Source organism: Colletotrichum scovillei, assembly GCF_011075155.1.
Source record: "Colletotrichum scovillei strain TJNH1 chromosome Unknown Contig00012, whole genome shotgun sequence".
Lineage (NCBI taxonomy): Eukaryota > Fungi > Ascomycota > Sordariomycetes > Glomerellales > Glomerellaceae > Colletotrichum > Colletotrichum scovillei.
In genome coordinates, this window is record NW_023336270.1 from 817,181 (window position 1) to 836,740 (window position 19,560).

The following is a 19,560-nucleotide window of genomic DNA, read 5'->3' on the forward strand; positions in this document are numbered from 1 at the left end:
GTGCCAATCCGCATCAGCGAATTCGGGGCGGTGGACTGCCACCGGGTTCTGGGAAAGGTTTATGGCATGGTGATTCGCCCTTAGATATTGCTCGGAGGCAGAAAAGGTACCGAGCCCGATTAGATATGATGGAGAGTTGGCTTTTAGACACATCGTTGCTTTGGTAGATTGTTAGCCCAAAAGCTAATTTGAGCTTTGCGGATATCATACTTCGTTTGCAGTTGGCTGTCTAATATTCATGCGAGGTGTCTAGACCATGAACGCTGTTTGAAGCAAGCCAGAGTGTGGCCAGGAAGGTGTTGATAGCTTTTGGGTCAGATCTGACTGTCTAGCGTTGTGTTATCTCGATACCGAAAAAGCAATTTCAAGGTTGTGCTTGAATTGACCATTCCAGTCATTGGCCGGCCACTTCCTTGAGTTTGAGAACTATAATGTCACGCCTCTCCCAGTATGAGGTAGTCTGAGAAGAGAAAGAGCACATGTGTTGCAACCCTGCGGCCAAAAAGTACCAAGCCAACCATGGTGAATAGATCTTGTGGGTGTACTTTGCGATAGCCCAAGGAATTCAAAGCCATTTTTGTCACTCGGAATAGATACGAGAAAGTCTGTCGAGACAGTGAGAGTATTTACTCTCATTGTGGTTATTACTGTGTATAAGATATCGAAAACCGCCCGAGCAATCAGCAAAGGTAGAAATTAAAACATACATGAATACGAGGAAACTTTACGGGGCATGGTGCATGCCAAAACTTGTGAATCAATCTATGAAATTATACAGAAATAGCGGGTGTTTGTGCTGCATGACTGCACGGTAGAAGCTGTCGCGGCAAGCTATGACCAGGACTTATTTATTCCCACCTCTGAAACAACCCAGGTAGAGATGTCGTAGTTCACAAATACCAATTGACCACAATATGTGACTGGTTACAAGATTTATCTACATAGAAAGAAGATTAGCCAGGCAAAGCTCGTCGTAAAGCCATTGCAAGGGAAACAATTACAATGCCCCTACAAAATTGGCATGACCACATCAACAAAGAAAAAAAGGACCATCGAATACAGTAGCAATACTTCTCGGGATACATATATCAGCGGCCCACAAGCCCTGAGGCTGGATGTGTAAATCTAACTGTCTGTTCATAATACTTTTTTGGCTTTTTCTCAATCTGACTGCCCAGTAAAGCCTGCCTCATGTAGAACATGTCATCTGAGAAGTTCAACCTACCCCGCCGAACACAATGCGAAAATTGGGTTACCTCAGATAGTCTCCTAATTACCACGCGGATTGTCTAAAACCGCATGGAGATCCATCCAAGCTCACGTGGACTTTTCACAATTGGGTGTTTGATTGTCAGCACCACGTGCTTCAAAGCAGATCTCCCTTGTACTAATATGGATTTGATCGCAGTATCAGAAAAACCACACTTGCGTTACTTTCTGAGAGACTGTTGAACCGAACTGACTAAAAGTTTCTAGAGATGTACCGTACGATACGTGTGGATGCTCTTCGGATATAAAAACACGAAATCCGCAGGTCCTCTTTTGCTGACAGTTTCGCCTTGGATCCATGATCTCTGTTCTGATTAACCTTTCGAGGATCCTGGCACATCGAACCACAGCAAACCCCGAGAAGCTTGACGTAATGTGCTTTCGAACTTTAAGGGTAGTATTTTCACCTACGGAGTATAGGCCGTCTCTAATGCAACTCACCAAGACCCTGCTCGCACTCGTGTCAATCCTCGCTTTCGCTGGTTCGTCATAAATACATTACTGAAACCTATTTTTGACACGCAGCATGCTGACTTATGCAGAGGCACAGAAAGCGTGCAAATTCGGCACTTGACAGAGACAATTGGGTGAGTGCTGTGACGGTTCCGGCACAAGCGAGATCATGAAGAACGTGACTCCATGATGAGGCAGGATAAGCTGAATTTTGAGAATGACGGTTCATTTGATGTTCTAGAGTCGTTGAATGGGTTGATGGAGAGTAGGTATCGCATCATCGACCTAGGTTGAAGCTCAACGTAGAATGACGAATTCGAATGTGCACGACCAATGAGAATGCCGACAATATTGTAGCCATTGGTGTCTGACTCACGATTCGTCTGATTGAAGTGCAGCAGGGGGAAATAAAGTTATCGAAATCTCAATTCCCGTCTTGGCCCCGGTTGGAACACACCGTTCGTCATCGTGATGCAAACCGACATCTGGGGGCCTACCCCCACACACCCGGCCATGTACTTGAATAAACTATGTCTATCTCTAAGGCGTTGATGTTCATCTGTTGCAATATCACTCACAAAGGACCTGCTTATCAGATTCCCATATCTACACATATGCCCCAACTACTTAGCACCGTCTTTCTGATGTCTTTGGTACATGGCTTGCCGAATTCGCCCTGATGTCATCATATTGCCCTGACTAGGAGCTGGGGAAATATTATGTGTGTGACTCGCCATTAGGAAACTCTGGCATCCTATGCTCATCAGATTATTTTGACTGTCCCACGTTGAAAGATCTCTCGGTTTTGATGAGATCGCCATCAGAACTCGAACGTATAATAGGGCGATGTGCTAAAGTCGCGCCAAAAGTGTGCCCGTGATTCCACATCGCAATTGCACCGATTCCCATTTCGCTTCGTCCGTGTACCCAACTCCTTTCTATCCCATCAGTTTTCTGGATTTGGATTAAAAGACAGGACATAAACTTTTCGTAAATTTCGTCGTGATCTCTGCCCATCTCGCTGCTCATGCCTGGGCACCTCGTAATTCGGTGGCACTTATTTCAATATCGTCTTCGTCGTCCAAGTGCCTCCCTTCCCTTTCGAATGTCTGATCTGCGTCAGCTTCGTCGTCGTCTCGCACGCAGCGCTCGCCTAATTCTGTATCAGCGTCATCAAGCGCTTCTGCTGTTTCAAGACCGATTGTTGTCGGTGTTTTTGATCGCCTCTGCTCCCAACTCTTTCTCGTGCTCGTACTGTTGCCGTCGGGATCAAGTGGAATAGTCACGGCGTCATCCCTTAATGTGGATATACCGCGTGATGGTCGTGTTAAGGTTCGTAATGTTGACTCCTGGCCAGGTGATGTGATCCAGTTGATCACCAGGGCCGAGAAAAAGACTAAAAGGCCTTAGTCGGACTTGTCTACGTGAGGCGCTGCGTAAATACTCACTATCGGTGTTGCAGCATAGCAAGCACAGCCATGCCACCTCCCCATTCAAAGCCATGAGAACACTCAGATTTCTAGATCATGATAAGTGCGGGTTCTTCTCAGACCAACAATGAAGAACGTACGTCACACTGCTAACAAGAGTGCAGCAAGAACCGATGAAAGTGCGTATAACGAGTTTTCGTAGCCGAACATTGGGTGGAGCTCTGGGGATGCGACGATTACGCCAGTCCAATGTCCATGGCTTCCAGAAGTTGTACTTTACGGAGTGTAGACCTGGGCAGCATCAGCAACCGTACAACATAATCGCCTCTTTAGTAGCTTACTCAGTAAAGGAAGTAAAAATAAGATTGTGAGATAAACCTGGTCTATGTTAGATCAAGGTGGATGTCACGAGCCGAAAGTATACTCACGTTCACAGCTGCGTCGAAAGAGATGAGTGGCAGCAACACAGGCTGTTCCATCCCAATAATGCAGATGCCATTCTCGAAATGAGTAATTCGGCTGGGGAGATCATTAGCCGAAGGAGAGTCTTTAGAGTCATCCAGGCATACAAAATAAAGTTCATGATAACAACCAGGACGAACACGCCTAGCGGAAAGATTAGTCTATGAAGACTATTCGTGATAGAAGCTTCGAAGCGTACCCAACATGCCGAATGAGTTGAAAAGATAGAGTTTGGACTTTAAGCGTCTTTTTCTCGTTTGTCTAATAATGTGCTACACATTGATGTGAGTCGCAAGAGGTAAATATGCCGCACAGATTGACTTACTGCCCTATCAACCATGAAGAGGTAGATGAACTGTTCACCCTGTTAGATATCACTATAGTGCACGCGGCCGACATGCACTTACCAACTAATTCCGTGGTTAGTCAAGATGTCGCTGAGAGTTGTGACGAGTCTGGCTTACCTTGGTAGACACGTATGCCCCCAAACAGAAGAGGGTCGCTGCGGAACAAGTGTCGAAGTTCAGGTCGGCTCCAAATCCGAATTGTAGGATTGAAGTGCCGAATACAAACAGAAAGGAGAAGAAGTAGATGAGTACCACGACTTTGAAAGTTAGTAAAAATCATGGACAAAGGCGTATAATCGCGAGGGATCCTTACGCCACATCGTCCATGGTAATGCCTTCCAGTCCTTCACTGATGTCCATCTCATCACTATCAAGATGTTAGCAATTTGCATTCGACGTCGAGTTTGTCACGAAAGCACTGACCAAAAAGACTCGCAAGAAGACAGGCCGATATCATGGCGACGATGATGCTGACGACCTTCCCGGCGAGAGGCTCCGCCTCATGATTGATGCTTAAGCGGCGCATCACCGCCCCGACGCGTTCCAACTCCATAGCTCCAGCTCCTGCGTGCTGTCGCGAATTGCTATTGAGGCCCCATCAAGACAATTGTCGTTAGTTTCCAGCCCGGAGAAGCCGATCCTAGATGTGCCGAGCGGAAGCGGAGGTGCGTGAGGGAAAACAGGGCGAAGCGGAGGCCCGCGATGAATCAATGTTTCGAGGTCCCTTGACGACGACGATAAAATTGGTCGATGCTTCCGCTGACACTTGCTCGTTTGTCCTTGTAGAGGATAAAATGGTGCGTTCTCTTCTTTACGGTGAGGCGGGAGGGGGTGATGGGGAATTCTGTGAAACGGCACGGGGCAACAGGGAAAGATGGGCATTGATTGGGAAACTTTAGCATTGCTCTTTGGGGGGCGGGATTAATCGGATCTTGCTCCTCATGTATGGAAATCTAAGGGATTCCTGCGCACGCTCTCATAGATAGCTGCCGCACGTGGCAACCTAGTGCCGTGCGTGTGCGCGGAATGTCCAAGCGGTGATGAACAAATACCGTCAACTCTCGACGAATAGAGTTTTGGTCAAACGCGCCATGCAACGGTAAGATGGTGGCTTGCCAGCCAAACCTGACTCGTGTTCTGCCTCTTTCCATCCCCGACGTTGCCTGCGGCAATTTTGTTCCGTCACGGCTCGTTCTCGCTTGGACCGGGAACATGGGGTTTAACCAAGAAATTGACTCTTTGAATCCGTCGACAATGGAACAATGGAAGGAGATGGCGCAGCCACGTGACACCGCCACGAGTCCGATCACTTGGAACCGGGTTTCTGTCTTCGTCGTCCGAGCACTCAGGGTCTTATGCGAGCATACGTTCTTCCGATTTTTGGAATCGTGGTTTCTGTTTTGGGATCACCTTTCAGACCTTGCGTCTATCTCCTAGACAGCCCCGTTCAGAGTCGGCCGAGATGTTTCGCGGCTCCCCTCCCCGCCGGCCCTATCTTCAGGGGCCCTACGGAGTGGTATGGATGGGCAGATCGAACCTGGACTCAAACAATCGCGCGATAGTCGTCAAAAATTGTTTCCAGGGTGAAGGTGAACACGATTCACTCATCTGTGGGTTGGCATATAAACACGGCACGAAAGACTCCTTGGTGTTGTTGAAATGTAGTCAACATTCTCCGACCTTCCAATTTTCAATCAATCGTTCTCTCCGAAACCCAATCTTTCTTCGTCATTTCAGCTTACTAGAAAAACCACATCGTATCCTTACGAACTATTCATCATCCACTTACATCAGACACAATGCGTTCTTCAACCACCCTCATGTCTACGGTGTTGTTTCTCACAGCTACTGTCTTCGGGTGAGCGTTCCCCCACTCGGCTAGATCTCCGTGGCTCTAGATCCGTTAGATCCTGCATGCGCATGCTAACGCGTTTTGCGCAACACACAGACAGGGAACTGGAGAATACGGGACGTACTACTGCATGACAGTGGAGGGGAAGCCAGCCCCGAGCAACAATTTCTGCAATGCAGTAAAAGGCGCAGTCCTCCCTTCCCCTGGCGTAAGTGTCCAATCTAGTGGTGAACACTGAGGCGGTCTTTGTAGCTGACGAATGGCTCTTAGTTCTGCTGCATTCGCTCCTCCGACTTTGACAGACTCCAGGCTCTTTCGAAAGGGTGCGCAGATAATGGCCTGGTTCTTGGACAGAAGAAGGTTCCCTGTAGCCCATAGATCAGAGGATGCAGGACTAATGAATTGGAGCGAAATGTTTTCTGCCTAAGGTTTCCTATCGTCACAGGGTAGTCATTGAGCAATTCAAGCTTGCCCTACCTTGTGTCTTATTTCCGTCTCTTGAGTGTGTCGGTAATCGATAAGGACACTGTTCGCCACTTTTGATATTCATGATGGACCCATATTCGAACCATGAGGTATAATAAAACCAGTAAACAATGACCCCAGATGGTATCCACTGAATAGAATTCGTTCCCGCCCCCTGAACCGCCTGGGTATATCCGATGAGAGCGGGACCCGGAAGATCATTGTCTCAGGTAGAGGCCGACAGCCGTCGTATGGTGGTGAACGAGGGTTTTTGTTGAGGGCGCTAGTCGGCAACATGGGTTTCCCAAATACGCCGTCAGTATTCTCGGGTCTACCGACATGAAGCGTTGGCTGTAGGAGGGAACGGCGGCAAAAACTCCTACTTCGAAACTTCCTATGCGTAAATAAGCCTGCAAGGTGTGTGGCACTGGTCAAAGTCTTGGCACGAACCCCAGGCGCTCGGATATGAATCCGGCTCCCACTTCGAGCTTGTTTGCGGATCCCACATCTCCACACCTCAAAGAATGAAGCCGTCATGGTCCTAGAGTAACTCCAGTACAATCCAGGCAGGAACGAAGCGCGCGGTTGGTGTGTACTACCTCAGAGTATGGGTACGGAGGAAGGCGTTCCATAACGCACTAGCGCAGAGCTTTGTGATGCGATTGTCCTCCTAATCATCCTCGGGTGGTTTTGATGCGACACAGTTCTGGAGCACAGCGTCTGCTCTCTAGGTTCATGTTAAGTCTAGTGCAAATATGCAGAAAGCTAGAGCTGTAGTGACTTAGCTCATGTCGCGCCAAAGAGTTCTCCGCTTTTTGTATTCCAAGTGATGGTACTATATACCACTACTTGGAAAGCTCCAATTACTTTATCACATAAGACCATCGGCAATGACTTTGAGACTATAACTCGATGCGATGTACAGTAATGTACCTAAATCTTCCAACGTGTCGGTCGATTGAACCCTATTCGTTGAGTTTCTTCTCTAAGCCTGAGCGCGATTTTCTCATATTTATTCGAGTGAATTTGGAAGTTGATTTTTCAAGTTGTTTTAGACCCAGCGCTGCGATAGCAGATTCAATGTGCTTCTGGGTTGATCATACCCAGGCCAGAGACACATAGACAGAGACTAAAAAACGTATGGGAGCTTGGGCGAAGGTGACCCGTACGAAATTTTGCTTCTCGTAGAGTATTAAAGCCACTTTCTACTAAGGTACTCGTGCCTCACACTTCATTCGTATCTTGACTATCTCTTAGCTTACTTTAGAGCGGACACAAGCCCGAGATTCACAACACTAGATCCGAAAATACGTAAGGTTGATCTTGAGACTACTTAGGTTCCGCTCCTGCATGTGTCATTTCGGCGGTCCGTGAGTTGCGAGATACATGTGCGTGTTCGCGAACAGACTACTCCATGTCAGTCCGAAAGGTCATACCAGTATCGGTCCTGAGTATTTCCTCATCAAGAGATTTTGTGTCTTCACTGATTGGCCGGATCAGTCATTCTGTCCGAACATCTTTGTCTGGAGGGTGTTGCCTCACACAACTCATGCTGTTGCCACCAAGCATTCGAGGTCATTTTGATGACAGCTTTTAGCTCTGACTGATTTCAATGTCAGAAAAAGTTCGATTTGGCTTCTTCAAATGCAGGCTAAGACTTTATCAGTTCTCCATTTGATGTAATAAGCGCACCGAGTTGGTAATCGCCTAGAGTGATTAGCGAAAGAATCTTACGATGTCTTGGCTGGCTCTGCATGGTCAAGTACCGCAACCCTAACCCTAACCCCTGTCGTCCTGAGTATTTTCGAAACGCGATAGACAGTTTTGACCGGTATCGAAGTTCCTCCGCTTTCCTCCGCCGACTAAATAGTTGTGTTTGCTTCAGTTTGATTACAGTCCGGGACTACTAAAGCAAGGCCCGCAGGGCAAACTTTTGAATGATAACGGCTTGACCTCTCTTTTCCTTATGATACTCTTGCATCCAATACACTTGTATCTTTGTCACCACTAGCTTGACTTATGAATGGTGAGCCCCAAACTCTTTGAGCATGATAGGGAAATTTTACGACGTGAACTTAGAGTCAGAAGCAGTCAATGAAGGAGCTTGAAATCTAGTATAGGGCCGAGTGTGCGCATATTTCCTGCAGATATGCTCAACTGCCTCTATGTCGGTAGGAATGGGCTCATCCGTAGTGATTCAAAATGGCAATTTATACCACCTAAACAAGCCTCAATAGAGTTTCAGTGACGTATTATTGTTAAGTACAGCGATGGACTAGTACTGTTATGCTGCTTGATCAGGAGCGAGTGGGAAATGCCTTGAGTGGAGCTGATCAGGCTAGCAACTGTGATATTGCTGACCGACGACGCAATGCTTACGCCAAGCGTCCCCCTCCCGATGCTTGATCCTCCGGGAGCACCCGCCACTCGCTTGCATTCGAGTAACCAATCCCACTGATCAATTCGTCGAGATTGACGTCGCTTCCGGCAGTCTTAATTCGATACGCTATAGCCGGGCGGCTGCTGTCAGATATCATCGACTGACTATGTCTCTGTTGACGTTACATTCCCGTCAGCCTCGCAAGCAGCCAAGTTGATGGGCAATCGCACTTTTGAGAGGATCCAGCCCCCGTCCAGCTGCACCTACTATCCACATTTGCTGACAACTGCGGGGTTGGTACGTTGATCATCGGAATTGGGATTGTATAAAGTATGAGCTGAGCCTCATAGAATCGGGACACCATGCATTACACCCAGTGAAGCTGATTCACTCCATGAACACTTTCGAGCCTGGTCCTCCGCAAGAAACCACCCATCATGGCAAGCACAAACTACTCCATGTACCAGCTCAGCGCCGACCACACATTCCACTTTGAAATCCTACGCGCCCTCAGCCAATCCGTCTACGACGGCGCCGACCTCGGCGAAGTCCTCACTACCGCCAACAAGATCATCCCCGGCGACTTTGCAAGCTACGCCACCTCCTTCTCCACCCTCGCCTACAGCGTCCTCGACCGTGCAAAAAGCATCGCGAAAACCAAGTTCCCCGTCTCTGCGCGCAGCGCCTTCTTCGCCGCGGCCACCTACTTTCGCAGCGCCGACTTCTACCTCCACGAGAACGCGTCGGATCCTCGCATCTACGAGCTGTGGGGCAACCAGACTGCCGCGTTCGATGAGGGCCTCGCGCTGCTGACGGTGCCGAATCAGCGTGTTACGATTGAGACGGCTGATTTTTATATCCCGGGTATCTGGTTCACTCCCGATGAGGAGGAGACGCAGCGCCCGACAATTATTATGGGCAACGGGTATGATGGGTCCCAGGAGGAGATGTACCACGCCATGGGCGCCGCCGCTCTCGAGAGGGGATACAACGTCCTCACCTACGAAGGGCCCGGTATGCCTTCCGTGCGGCGGTATCAGGAAATCGGTTTCATCTACGATTGGGAGCGAGTAATCACCCCCATCGTAGACTGGCTCCTCGAGAAGCCCGAGGTAGTCGACCCGTCCTCGATCGGCCTTCTCGGATTCTCCTTCGGTGGCTACCTCGCCCCCCGCGCCGCGGCCTTTGAACACCGCCTCGCCGCCATCTTCGCCGTCGACGGCGTCTGGGACTGGCCGGTCGTCGTGAACGCTACCCTCGGCGCCGAAGCCATGGCCATCTACGACTCGGGCGACAAGACGGCCTTTGACGAGTACGCGAGGCGGTTCCTACAGCCCGGCGTACCCGCGACGCTGCGCTGGGGTCTAGGGCATGGGATGTGGGCGTTCAACACGGCTTCTGCGTACGACTTTGTCACGCTGTCGCTGGATTATCGTATGGAGCCTGTGGTGGATCAGATCCGGACGCCTGTTTTCGTGGGCGATGCGCAGAATGATTTGTTCTTCAAGGGGCAGGCGGCAGTTCTTGCGGAGGCGTTGGGGGAGTGGGCGTATCTGCATCACTTTACGGAGGAAGATGGGATTGGCGAGCACTGTGGGATTGGGGCTTTCAAACAGCACAATCAAGTCATTTTTGACTGGTTTCAAGAACTGTTGGACTCTAATGAAGGTAAATAGAGGATTTTGGCATTTTTCTCTATAGTATGATCAATCCTACATGTAGCTTAGATGACATACTTTCAAGCAATTTCGGCCTTAACAACCACAGAGACTGTTGAAATAGCTGTCCTCATGGCATTAAGTTTCGCTGATGTCTTCACACGTATACCAACGGACTCCCATATCCTCCAAATGTAAAATTACACATGCCAATTGGATTATGTGTTGATTTCGGCGTGGTGTTTCTGTATCCATAGACTTTGAGTGACTGTAACTCTTCATTTCTAGCTGGGGTACACTTCAACAAAAAAAAGAGAAACCAAGACCTCTACCGAACGAAAAAGAGTTTGGTGCAGCAGTCGCTCACCCGTAGAAAGGGATTGCGACCCTGAAGAAACCATCCTGATGTTGTGGAAGTTATCATAACTCAACTGAAAATCATACACTCACTCGCTCAATTTGTATCGTAGCTGTGCAATTGTTGCCGGCCCCTGCCTGGGAAGTCTAGTAATTAACAAGCAAACCAACACTGTTGATACTCGAGCCCGATTGATTACCTGAAAAGGCAGGGATGGGTGAGAATTCTTCGAGGCCTCAGCTTCAACCTCAAAGTTGATGACTCCATGTCCACATGTGGCTTACGTCGTGGTCATATTCTTCCCACCGTGCCATCATTGCCAACTTACAAGACTTGGACAACGGGGTTACGTCAGCTTGGTAGGTGAAATTAAGGTTGTGGACCGCGCGTTGGGGGCTGTAATTCTCATTTCCCAGCCAAGACGCCACCTCCCCCTTTCAAGGAAGAAAAAAGAGCAACACAATCAATCCCACATGGCACCTAATGATAAAAAGTCTCCGAGATTAAGATCTTAGCGATCAAATCCGCACAGGGGAGGGGGACCGGGGTGGACGTTTTTCGGCAGCTGCATGGATCTCAACTAATCCACTCTGCTGAGGTACCGCCCGCTCGCTACTCTTCCTCATCGTGGCCGACCACATCACCACACATGACCAGCAGCCTTCCTTGAGCACCAGCGGGCCCCCTTCCTTACGACGAGATCCAATCATCGTCAGCGTCGATGGTTTAGTGGTAAAATTCTCCGTTGCCATCCAGCAGCGTCGGGGAGCCGGGGGTTCGATTCCCCCTCGACGCAATTGTTTTGAATGTGTGGCCAGGGGAGGCTCACGACAACGTTGTTTTTGTTGATTTCGCCCACCAGCCCTGCTCCAGGCCTCGCAACGCGGAGGTGTAGCGTTATAACATGCCGAAGGACGGAAAATCGATACAGGGTCGGGATGAAGAGTCTCTTTTCTTTGAACTTTGAAAGAGACTTGTTTCTCCATGTTGGATCAAGGGTCCTGCGGCTGGAACCCAAACAGAAGTTGACGGGCCGGGCCGAAGTGCAGAGATTGCTCATGCCCTGAAAAGCAAGTTGGTAATGGGGACGATGACGCGCGGAATTCGTATCCCTACCTCTACTCATTTTAGGTAAGCGATAACGAGAACAAGGGCGACGGCATTTGAGATTCAGACACCGTGTAAATCGCCAAGAGCTATCACGCCCTACCTAGGGAGTAACGCCCTAGACGCAACGCCCTAGGGAATTGAGCTATGCCAGACCGCGGATTCTAGACCAATGAGGTCATCCAGCTTCATCAGGTGAGGCCAAACCTTGAAAGGAATCGTCCCATGTCGAACACCGTGGAGGTGGTACCTGATTCAAGTGCTGATTCAGCACAACCAAACTTGGCTCAGCAGGGCGTAGCCGCAAGAGAGGTTGACCCGATCCGACAAACTCCGTGGACAATTGGGATGTCCAACCCCCGCCTTTCCCCCGTCGTCGGATTAGAAATCTGGCGCAAGGCTTGGCGGAATGGGGGTGCGCACGCCGGATAGGTCATGGTTACCAAGACCTTACGAATAGGAGCCTAGAAGGATTCGAAAGATAGCACCAAGGTTTCTCGAAACGGCACGAATCGCGCCGCAGACTTTGTGCATATGCTGGCATAGGCGCAGACGTAGTGGTGTGTTTAGTCTCCCGAGATGCTGCGTGCACGGCAATTGAGCCATTCATGACGCGGGAGACCCCTGCGGTAGCTCCCCACCATGACGCACACGACCCCTAGTGCAATTTTGGGGCCGTCTGTGAGGGGCAAGTTTGGCACGGATTGATGGCCGAGATGGAGGGGCCGAGCCGAGGACGTGAACTTTTGACTAGAAGAAGAGAGAAAACTTGCTGTTGGGATGATGAACAGATTCACGGAACTTTGGTGGTTTGAGCAGATTGCGATTGAGACTTTTGGCCGGGTTCAGCATCCTAAATACCATGTTATCGAAGAAGATAAATCCTTGGTGAGTCACCCGGCATACAGACTTCGAATCCATCGTAGAAAAGGTGCACTCTTCTGGGTTACATTCTTCAAAAGACCTCGATGGACCAGGGGCATCTTCGTAGCGCAGCAAACACTCCGAATGCCGAGTGGAGCAGAACGTCGTTGATCGGTCTATGAGGTGGCGTGGCGGGGATAAAACCAGATTTCAATTACAAAGCAAAAGTGTTTCAGAGCGGTGGACGTCAGTTTGCGGGCTCCGCTGTTGCGAACCAGAAAGCTGAATAAACAAGACAAGGTGCATGAAGAAGTGGACATGCGGGTTATTGAGACATTACAAAAACCACCGCCCCTCCTCACCTTGCGTCAATCTGTCTTCCGAAACATTAAGATTTAGAGCATCAAGACCAACGTTACCCACAGACACGTTCGTCCCTCCAGCAATAGACTTTTACGACAGATTCCCCCAACTACATCACCACCACCATAGACACGCACACAAACCACCAAGATGGCACCCGCAAGATACGCCGCCGAGGCCGTGGACCCCAAACCCCTCGCCGAACCCCTCACATTCGCCTTCTCCGGCAAAGTCGCAAAGAACCGCTTTCTCAAGGGCGCAATGACGGAGCGCCTCTCCACCTGGGACCCCAAGACCCCGACGAACCGCGGCATCCCCACGCCCGAGCTCATCAACCTCTATCGCCGCTGGGGCGAGGGCGATTTTGGCGTCCTACTCTCCGGCAACGTCATGCTCGACTACGACCAGCTTGAAGCTGCGGGCAATCCGATCATCCCGCTCGACGCAACCTTCGAGGGCGAGCGCTTCGAAGGCTTCCGCAAGCTTGCCGAGGGGGCCAAGGCGCACGGCAGTCTGTTGCACGCGCAGCTTAGTCACCCGGGAAGACAGGTCGAGCAGAAGATCAACCCGCACCCCATCTCGGCGAGCGACGTGCAGCTGGAGGGGGACGTCATGGGCATGAGATTCGCGAAGCCGAGAGCGATGGAGAAGGAGGATTTTGAAAAGGTGATTGGTGGGTTTGCGCATGCGGCCGAGTACGTCTACAAGGCTGGCTTTGACGGAGTCGAGCTCCACGGCGCACAGTGAGTTTCCCCCCTTTGCATAGTATCATTTTGAGCAGTCGACTGACATCGTCACCCAGCGGCTACCTCCTCGCGCAATTCCTCTCCCCGACGACAAACAAGCGCACCGACCAGTACGGCGGCTCCCTCACCAACCGCGCGCGCATCATCCTCGAGATCGCCGACGCCATCCGCGCCCGCGTCCCCGACCCGTCCTTCAGCATCGGCATCAAGGTCAACAGCGTCGAGTTCCAAGACGAGGGGTTCTCCACCGAAGACTGCCGCGACCTCTGCTCCGCGCTCGAGGCCGCATCCTTCGACTTTGTCGAGTTGTCCGGCGGAACGTACCAGTCCCTCGCGTTCGAGCACAAGCGCGAGTCCACGAAGAAGCGCGAGGCGTTTTTCTTGGATTTCGCCGAGAAGATTATCCCGCAGCTTACCAAGACCAAGGCGTACGTTACCGGCGGGCTGAGGACTGTGCCTGCCATGGTCGAAGCTCTCAAGACGGTGCACGGCATCGGGCTGGCGAGGCCCGCGTGTAACGAGGTTGATCTGCCGCGCAAGATTATCGCGGGCGAGGCGTCGGCTGCGATTGAGACGTTGTTGGGGGAGCAGGACTTCGGGCTGACGAATATGTTGGCCGGTACGCAGATGAGGCTTATCGGGCGGGATCAGGAGCCGTTAGACGTGAGCAAGGAGGAGTACAAGGATGTGTTTATGAAGTCGCTGGGCAAGTGGGCGGAGGCGATGGGGAAGAATGAGGATGGGAGCAAGTTTGGGTATATTGATATCGAGGGGTTGGATTTGCACCCCTTTGGAAAGCCGTATGTTGCTTAGAGTCTAGATGAGGAGGGATGCATACTGGTTGGCGTTGGAGGATAGAATGTAGAACAGATATTCTAGTTGGTAGAATCAGTGAAATGAGTCTCGGATATTACATGATTGGTGATGATTGTAATATGTGGTGATTCTAACTTGCTGTATCAAGTTTCCAGACATTTCTTAAATGCATTCATGTGAGTTACCAGCATGGTACCTAAACGTCAATTGGCTGCACACACAGACGGGGTCCCGGGATACATCAGACCATCAACATCAGACGCGTCGAATCATGCACGGGAGTCCAAGTGTCGAAACTCAATTGTAAATGCCAAACTTTTCTTGCCCTAGCGACTTCCTCTTGATAGAAGAACGACATCAAAAGTATTCGAACTTACGATTGTGAGTGGAAAGTGAAGAATTAGACACAAGCGGAAGCCGGAGAAAAAATCGAGGGAATTTCGGCAGTGACGCCGATTGCTCCACCTTTTCCCCGCCGATTCCCCCGGGGTCAACGGCTGTAGGCGAGTCGCTTAGGGAGGTACTTGTCAGGTACTTGTCCGGCATCTGTCAGGAACTTCCATGACAAGTACCTCCATTGCTTCCCCGCCCTTATCGCATCCCTGTCTTCCCGTCTGCCCTGTTCACAAGGCTACCGACAGGGACCTCCCAGGCGCCGTGCACTAAATCCGGGCAGTGGCCTGTCATCAGCCGCCCCCTATTGGCAATCTCGTCCCAACTCACCTTTCTTCCCGCCCGTCCACCTGCCACTCTTTTTCCCAACTCCGTCACCTCACCTCCAGCTATCACCATCACCGATCGCCTCTCTTTTTTGGAGACACGGCAGCAATAGAAGCACACAGCATCAACACCAGCTATGCCGCTGTCGACCTCGCCAATCCCCCGACCAAATCACACTCGCTAGTTTCGTCCCGACCGACCGCACCCAAGCTCATCATGTAGGCCCTCCGCACATCCCCCTCCTTCCCACAGCTACGCGCGAACAACTCCAGCTAACCTCTCCGCCTCCAGGATCGAACCATCCCTCCGCATCCGACGCGCCATCACGGCAAACGACCCCCTCCTCGTCAAACGAATCCTCAAATCCCACCCCCGCCTCCTCCACAACCCAGACCCCTCCCCCGAAGCCCTCTCCAACTCGAACCTCCACCTCGCCGCCTCCCTAGGCCACCTCCCCATCGCCAAAGCCCTCGTCGACCACGGCCACGAACACCCAGACCCGGCCCTCAACGAGCACCACCAGACAGCCCTAATGCTCGCCGCCGCCGCGGGCCACACCGAGGTCGTCCACTTCCTCTGCGAGCGAACCCCGCACGTCATCCTCCGGCGCGACATACGCTGGCGCGACGCCATCATGGAAGCGAGCCGCGGCGGGCACGATACCGTGCTGCAGATCCTGCTGACGTACGTCCCCGAGGGCGCGCGCGCCGCTGTGCAGAGGGCGGATTTGGACGGCAACACGGCGCTGCATTTCGCAAGCAGTAATGGCAATTTGCTCGTGCTGAGGACGCTGCTTGCTGCTGGCGCCGACGCCGAGAGGAGGAATGTGTGGAGCTGGACGGCCATGTCGTATAGCGCGACCGTGCAGGCCGAGGTGTACCTCAAGGGGCTCGTGACGGAGGTGGAGCGGCGCAAGATGGTGAGGCAGGAGGTTGAGCAGCTCAAGAACTCTGTCAAGGGGGCGGCTAGCATCAAGGGCGGCGCCGTGCGGGTTGTTGAGGAGGATGTCGAGGTCGAGGACTGAGGCGGTCTACGACTTGGACATTCCAACCTTTCTGACTCATCAGCTCACGGCATTTGCGGGTTTCTCCATTTTCACAGACTCCATACTTGACGGAACTCATGGATGACGGGAACATCGCAGCTCAGAGCTTCTAAGAACGGCAAATGAGGCATTCACGACGCCCCGCAACGATAAAGCTTTACACTACGACATCACCCACACGGAAGCTACGCGGTGTCTTCCCGCAACAGCAACAATGCTGTGGACCCTCTCCTCTGGTTGGAGGAAATATTACATTCATCGGCATCGTCAGCCTGGCTCACGATATCTCAGGTCTTGGGAAATGATGAAACCGCGATCACCAAATTACGAGGGCCTAGCGAAATGACTTGGTGGAGACCCGATAGTCAGCTTGATTTTGGCCGACCATGATGGTTGGCGCGTTTTTAGATGGACAGCTGCATCGCCAAAATCAGGATCTGGATGATGGTTGAGGTACTGGTTCACTCTCCCTCGGCTTTGTTCATTTTTTGGGTACCTTTGGGCTCTTGAACTGTGAACTTGAGCTCGGGGGCCACAAGAGCGAGCCAGCTAGAGGGTTTCGGGGTGCCCCCGTTGGTTCAGCTTACATAAGATAGAGGTCCATAATAGCTCCAGCCACAGTCAGCCACAGACAGCCACAGACAGCCACAACCGAAAGACTAGCGCCCCAGGCAGTTGAGAAGCTCATTGCACAAAAATCAACCAATCGAATAACACTGAAATCTTCACCACTTGAGACCTTGAAAATTCCACTCCATGTTCATGTGACTACCTCGAAATCGAAATTGATGAAGAGAATTGCGGCTGCCATGACCATCTCACCCTGAACATTGGGCCATGGCAATTATTCACTGTCGTATACCAGCACCCATCATGCTCATTTCAACTTTGAGAGACGCAAGGTGGAAACGGGTGGTTGTTTGTCGCGCTTCACCATCAGTCACCGATAACCGCCTGATCAGACGTTGACAGTCACTTTTCACACAGTTTGGTCTCATCTCTCGCAAGTCTCGAGTCACTGATTCACACAACTGCTTGACGTCATATAAATCTAGACCATGATGGCTGGCCAAACTCTTCCTCGTCAATATTCGCAGTCTTCTATCCATAGCCTTCAAGCTCATACTTTGGGCACTAAACAGCAAGCATCCAACTCGTCTTCTCGTCCCCAAGTCAGCAGTCACCGTGGCGTCCCATCAGTCTCCCGTCGAGGAGGAGGAACCAGAGTACCTGCCCTACCCAGCAACCAAGCTCATCATCGCGCAGTACTGGCACTGCTCGCGCGACCCACCGTGTTGGGGCTACCTCATTGTCGGCACCTTTTTCGACCAGCACAACAACATTATCTGGAGCACTGAGATTTTTGCTTTTCAGCGTGACACTCGCGGTGGTCGGAGACACGGCATCGACGAGGGGCAGTTTGTCGAGCTGTCGGATTCGGGTGAGTCACTTTGTTTTGTCCTCATGCGTGGCGGTTATTCACTGCCAGTCAACCCAAGATTTGTGATGTCTGGGAAGGATATATAAGAAGCGTCCATGTTCCCACCTTTTCTGACTTTTGATTTCTTCATATCTCCAGATTTAAATACCAGCCAAGACCTGCACAACAGGTTTTCTGGCAGCCTTAACCTCGCTCAGACCAATACCGCACACCATCATCCGGCACACATCCCAGCGTACGGATACCAAAGACACCCGCACCACCTCTGGGACCCGTCGCACGCAGGCCCCGTCCCCGGCACTTGGATCACGGAATTCAACCCCGAGCTCGGAAACTGGGTAAATACCTGGCAGCCAAACCACCATAACCGCATTTGATCCTACCCTGATCCACCCACACATCAAACAAGATGTCTAACCCCGTCAACGGCCCAGACATGGAAGGCCGCCGCCCTCCCTGGGGCCCCCAAGGCATGCCCCTCCCACGCTGGGGCGAGGCCTACATCCCGCACGCCGGCTACGGCGCCCCGTCCCCGGCACCCTACGGAACATACTACTACCCGGCAACCACATCCTACCAGCCCTACCCGGGCTCAACAGCCTACGCCTGGCCCGGCGCCGGCATGCAACAACAAGGAAGCTATTACCCAGGAACATACCCCCTCCAACCAGGCGGCCAAGCAACCTACACGCCCCGCACAGCCACCCACCTCCCAACACTCGACCCGCGCAACCCAGCAGCGCACCTCTCCAACTCGACAGGCGGAACGGGCTGCGAACCAGGCTACAACTACTTCTTCCCCGCCGCGCACACAAAAATCCACGTTTTTCGCACCAGCACGCCGCCGTGGCAGCTGCCCCTCAACGCGCGGATCCAGTTCTCCGCCTTCCACGTCCCCGTGAACACGACGCTCGCGGAGGTGCTGAAGGGGTTCGGGGCGACGAACCCGAATCCGAAGAAGAATAAGTGCTTTGAGATTGTGCAGGCCGGGAATGGGCGGTGGTATAAGGGGTTGTGCTTTTCGGGGGACGATAAGGAGATGATGAAGAAGAGTGTCAAGGAGGTTGGGTGGGATGGGGAGCGGAGTGGGATGCCGGGGGGGAAGCCTGTTGTTTGTGTTTGGCTTGTTAAGGATTGAGGCTGGGGTGCTTGGGTTGAGGGTCACTTACATGATGCAGAGAGGCTGTGGCTTAAGTTTTGAGGCTTGACTTTTGAGGCTTGGGCGTCGAGGCTTTTGGGGTGGGGGTCGTGAAGATTGAGATTTACGGTTTGTGGGGGCGGGCTTTTGAAAAGTTGAGATTTGGGCAGATTTGCTGCGTTCGGAGGTTGACTCGTCGACTCCTCCGACTCTGTTCTCTCTTTTTGCTTCTTGTCTCCTTTTCTTCGTTTTTTTGTCTGCTCGTCTAGCGGGTCTCCTTTATCTCGATTTCAAAAGTGGAGTTTGGGAACTTGTTTTCTTTACACATTAGCTTTTGGCATTGGCACTTGGCATTAGCACCGCGGAGAGACGTTAGACTTTTGCTGCTTTGCACTTTTGAGCAGTGCGCGCGCTTATCTAAGCTTACGCAGAACATTGACAGAAGCGAAAATAAACTCTCGTCTCTTTGTGGTGCCGAAGGTTTTTTAGTTTCTCGAGCTAAAGCTAAGCTTAAAATGTTGTTTATCTCCGCAACGTTTCTTTACTTCCCCGTTGACACTGCAACCTCTGGACCTTGTAGTGATGGTACTAGTATCCGTACGTGTGGAAACAACAAAGTAGCGTTAGGCACAATGATGCAATTGTC

At 51.5% G+C, this 19,560-nt stretch overlaps 5 protein-coding genes across 5 annotated transcripts; 4 read left to right on the top strand and 1 right to left on the bottom strand.

Moving 5' to 3' along the window:
* Positions 1-2,747: 2,747 nt before the first annotated feature.
* Positions 2,748-4,514, bottom strand: HER10_EVM0000925 (uncharacterized protein; the record flags this gene model as incomplete). The annotated part of the gene is made up of 12 exons (XM_035470690.1): positions 2,748-3,118; positions 3,171-3,241; positions 3,293-3,443; positions 3,494-3,530; positions 3,581-3,671; positions 3,722-3,758; positions 3,814-3,886; positions 3,940-3,969; positions 4,016-4,024; positions 4,079-4,218; positions 4,275-4,328; positions 4,385-4,514. 12 exons carry the CDS (start codon positions 4,512-4,514, stop codon positions 2,748-2,750), a joined length of 1,194 nt encoding a protein of 397 aa, XP_035326035.1.
* A 4,581-nt stretch (positions 4,515-9,095) lies between these two features.
* Positions 9,096-10,334, top strand: HER10_EVM0005528 (uncharacterized protein; the record flags this gene model as incomplete). Its single annotated transcript, XM_035475141.1, has 1 exon — positions 9,096-10,334. The coding sequence occupies one exon, from the start codon at positions 9,096-9,098 to the stop codon at positions 10,332-10,334; it is 1,239 nt and encodes a 412-aa protein (XP_035326182.1).
* Positions 10,335-13,158: 2,824 nt separating this feature from the next.
* HER10_EVM0009994 (uncharacterized protein) lies at positions 13,159-16,314 on the top strand (the record flags this gene model as incomplete). The annotated part of the gene is made up of 5 exons (XM_035479464.1): positions 13,159-13,751; positions 13,811-14,373; positions 14,416-14,558; positions 14,921-14,955; positions 15,582-16,314. The coding sequence occupies 5 exons, from the start codon at positions 13,159-13,161 to the stop codon at positions 16,312-16,314; spliced, it is 2,067 nt and encodes a 688-aa protein (XP_035326310.1).
* Positions 16,315-17,208: 894 nt separating this feature from the next.
* HER10_EVM0002170 (uncharacterized protein) lies at positions 17,209-17,862 on the top strand (the record flags this gene model as incomplete). The annotated part of the gene is made up of 2 exons (XM_035471895.1): positions 17,209-17,237; positions 17,433-17,862. The coding sequence occupies 2 exons, from the start codon at positions 17,209-17,211 to the stop codon at positions 17,860-17,862; spliced, it is 459 nt and encodes a 152-aa protein (XP_035326081.1).
* Positions 17,863-18,185: 323 nt separating this feature from the next.
* Positions 18,186-18,914, top strand: HER10_EVM0001715 (uncharacterized protein; the record flags this gene model as incomplete). The annotated part of the gene is made up of 1 exon (XM_035471454.1): positions 18,186-18,914. One exon carries the CDS (start codon positions 18,186-18,188, stop codon positions 18,912-18,914), a length of 729 nt encoding a protein of 242 aa, XP_035326060.1.
* Positions 18,915-19,560: the final 646 nt, after the last annotated feature.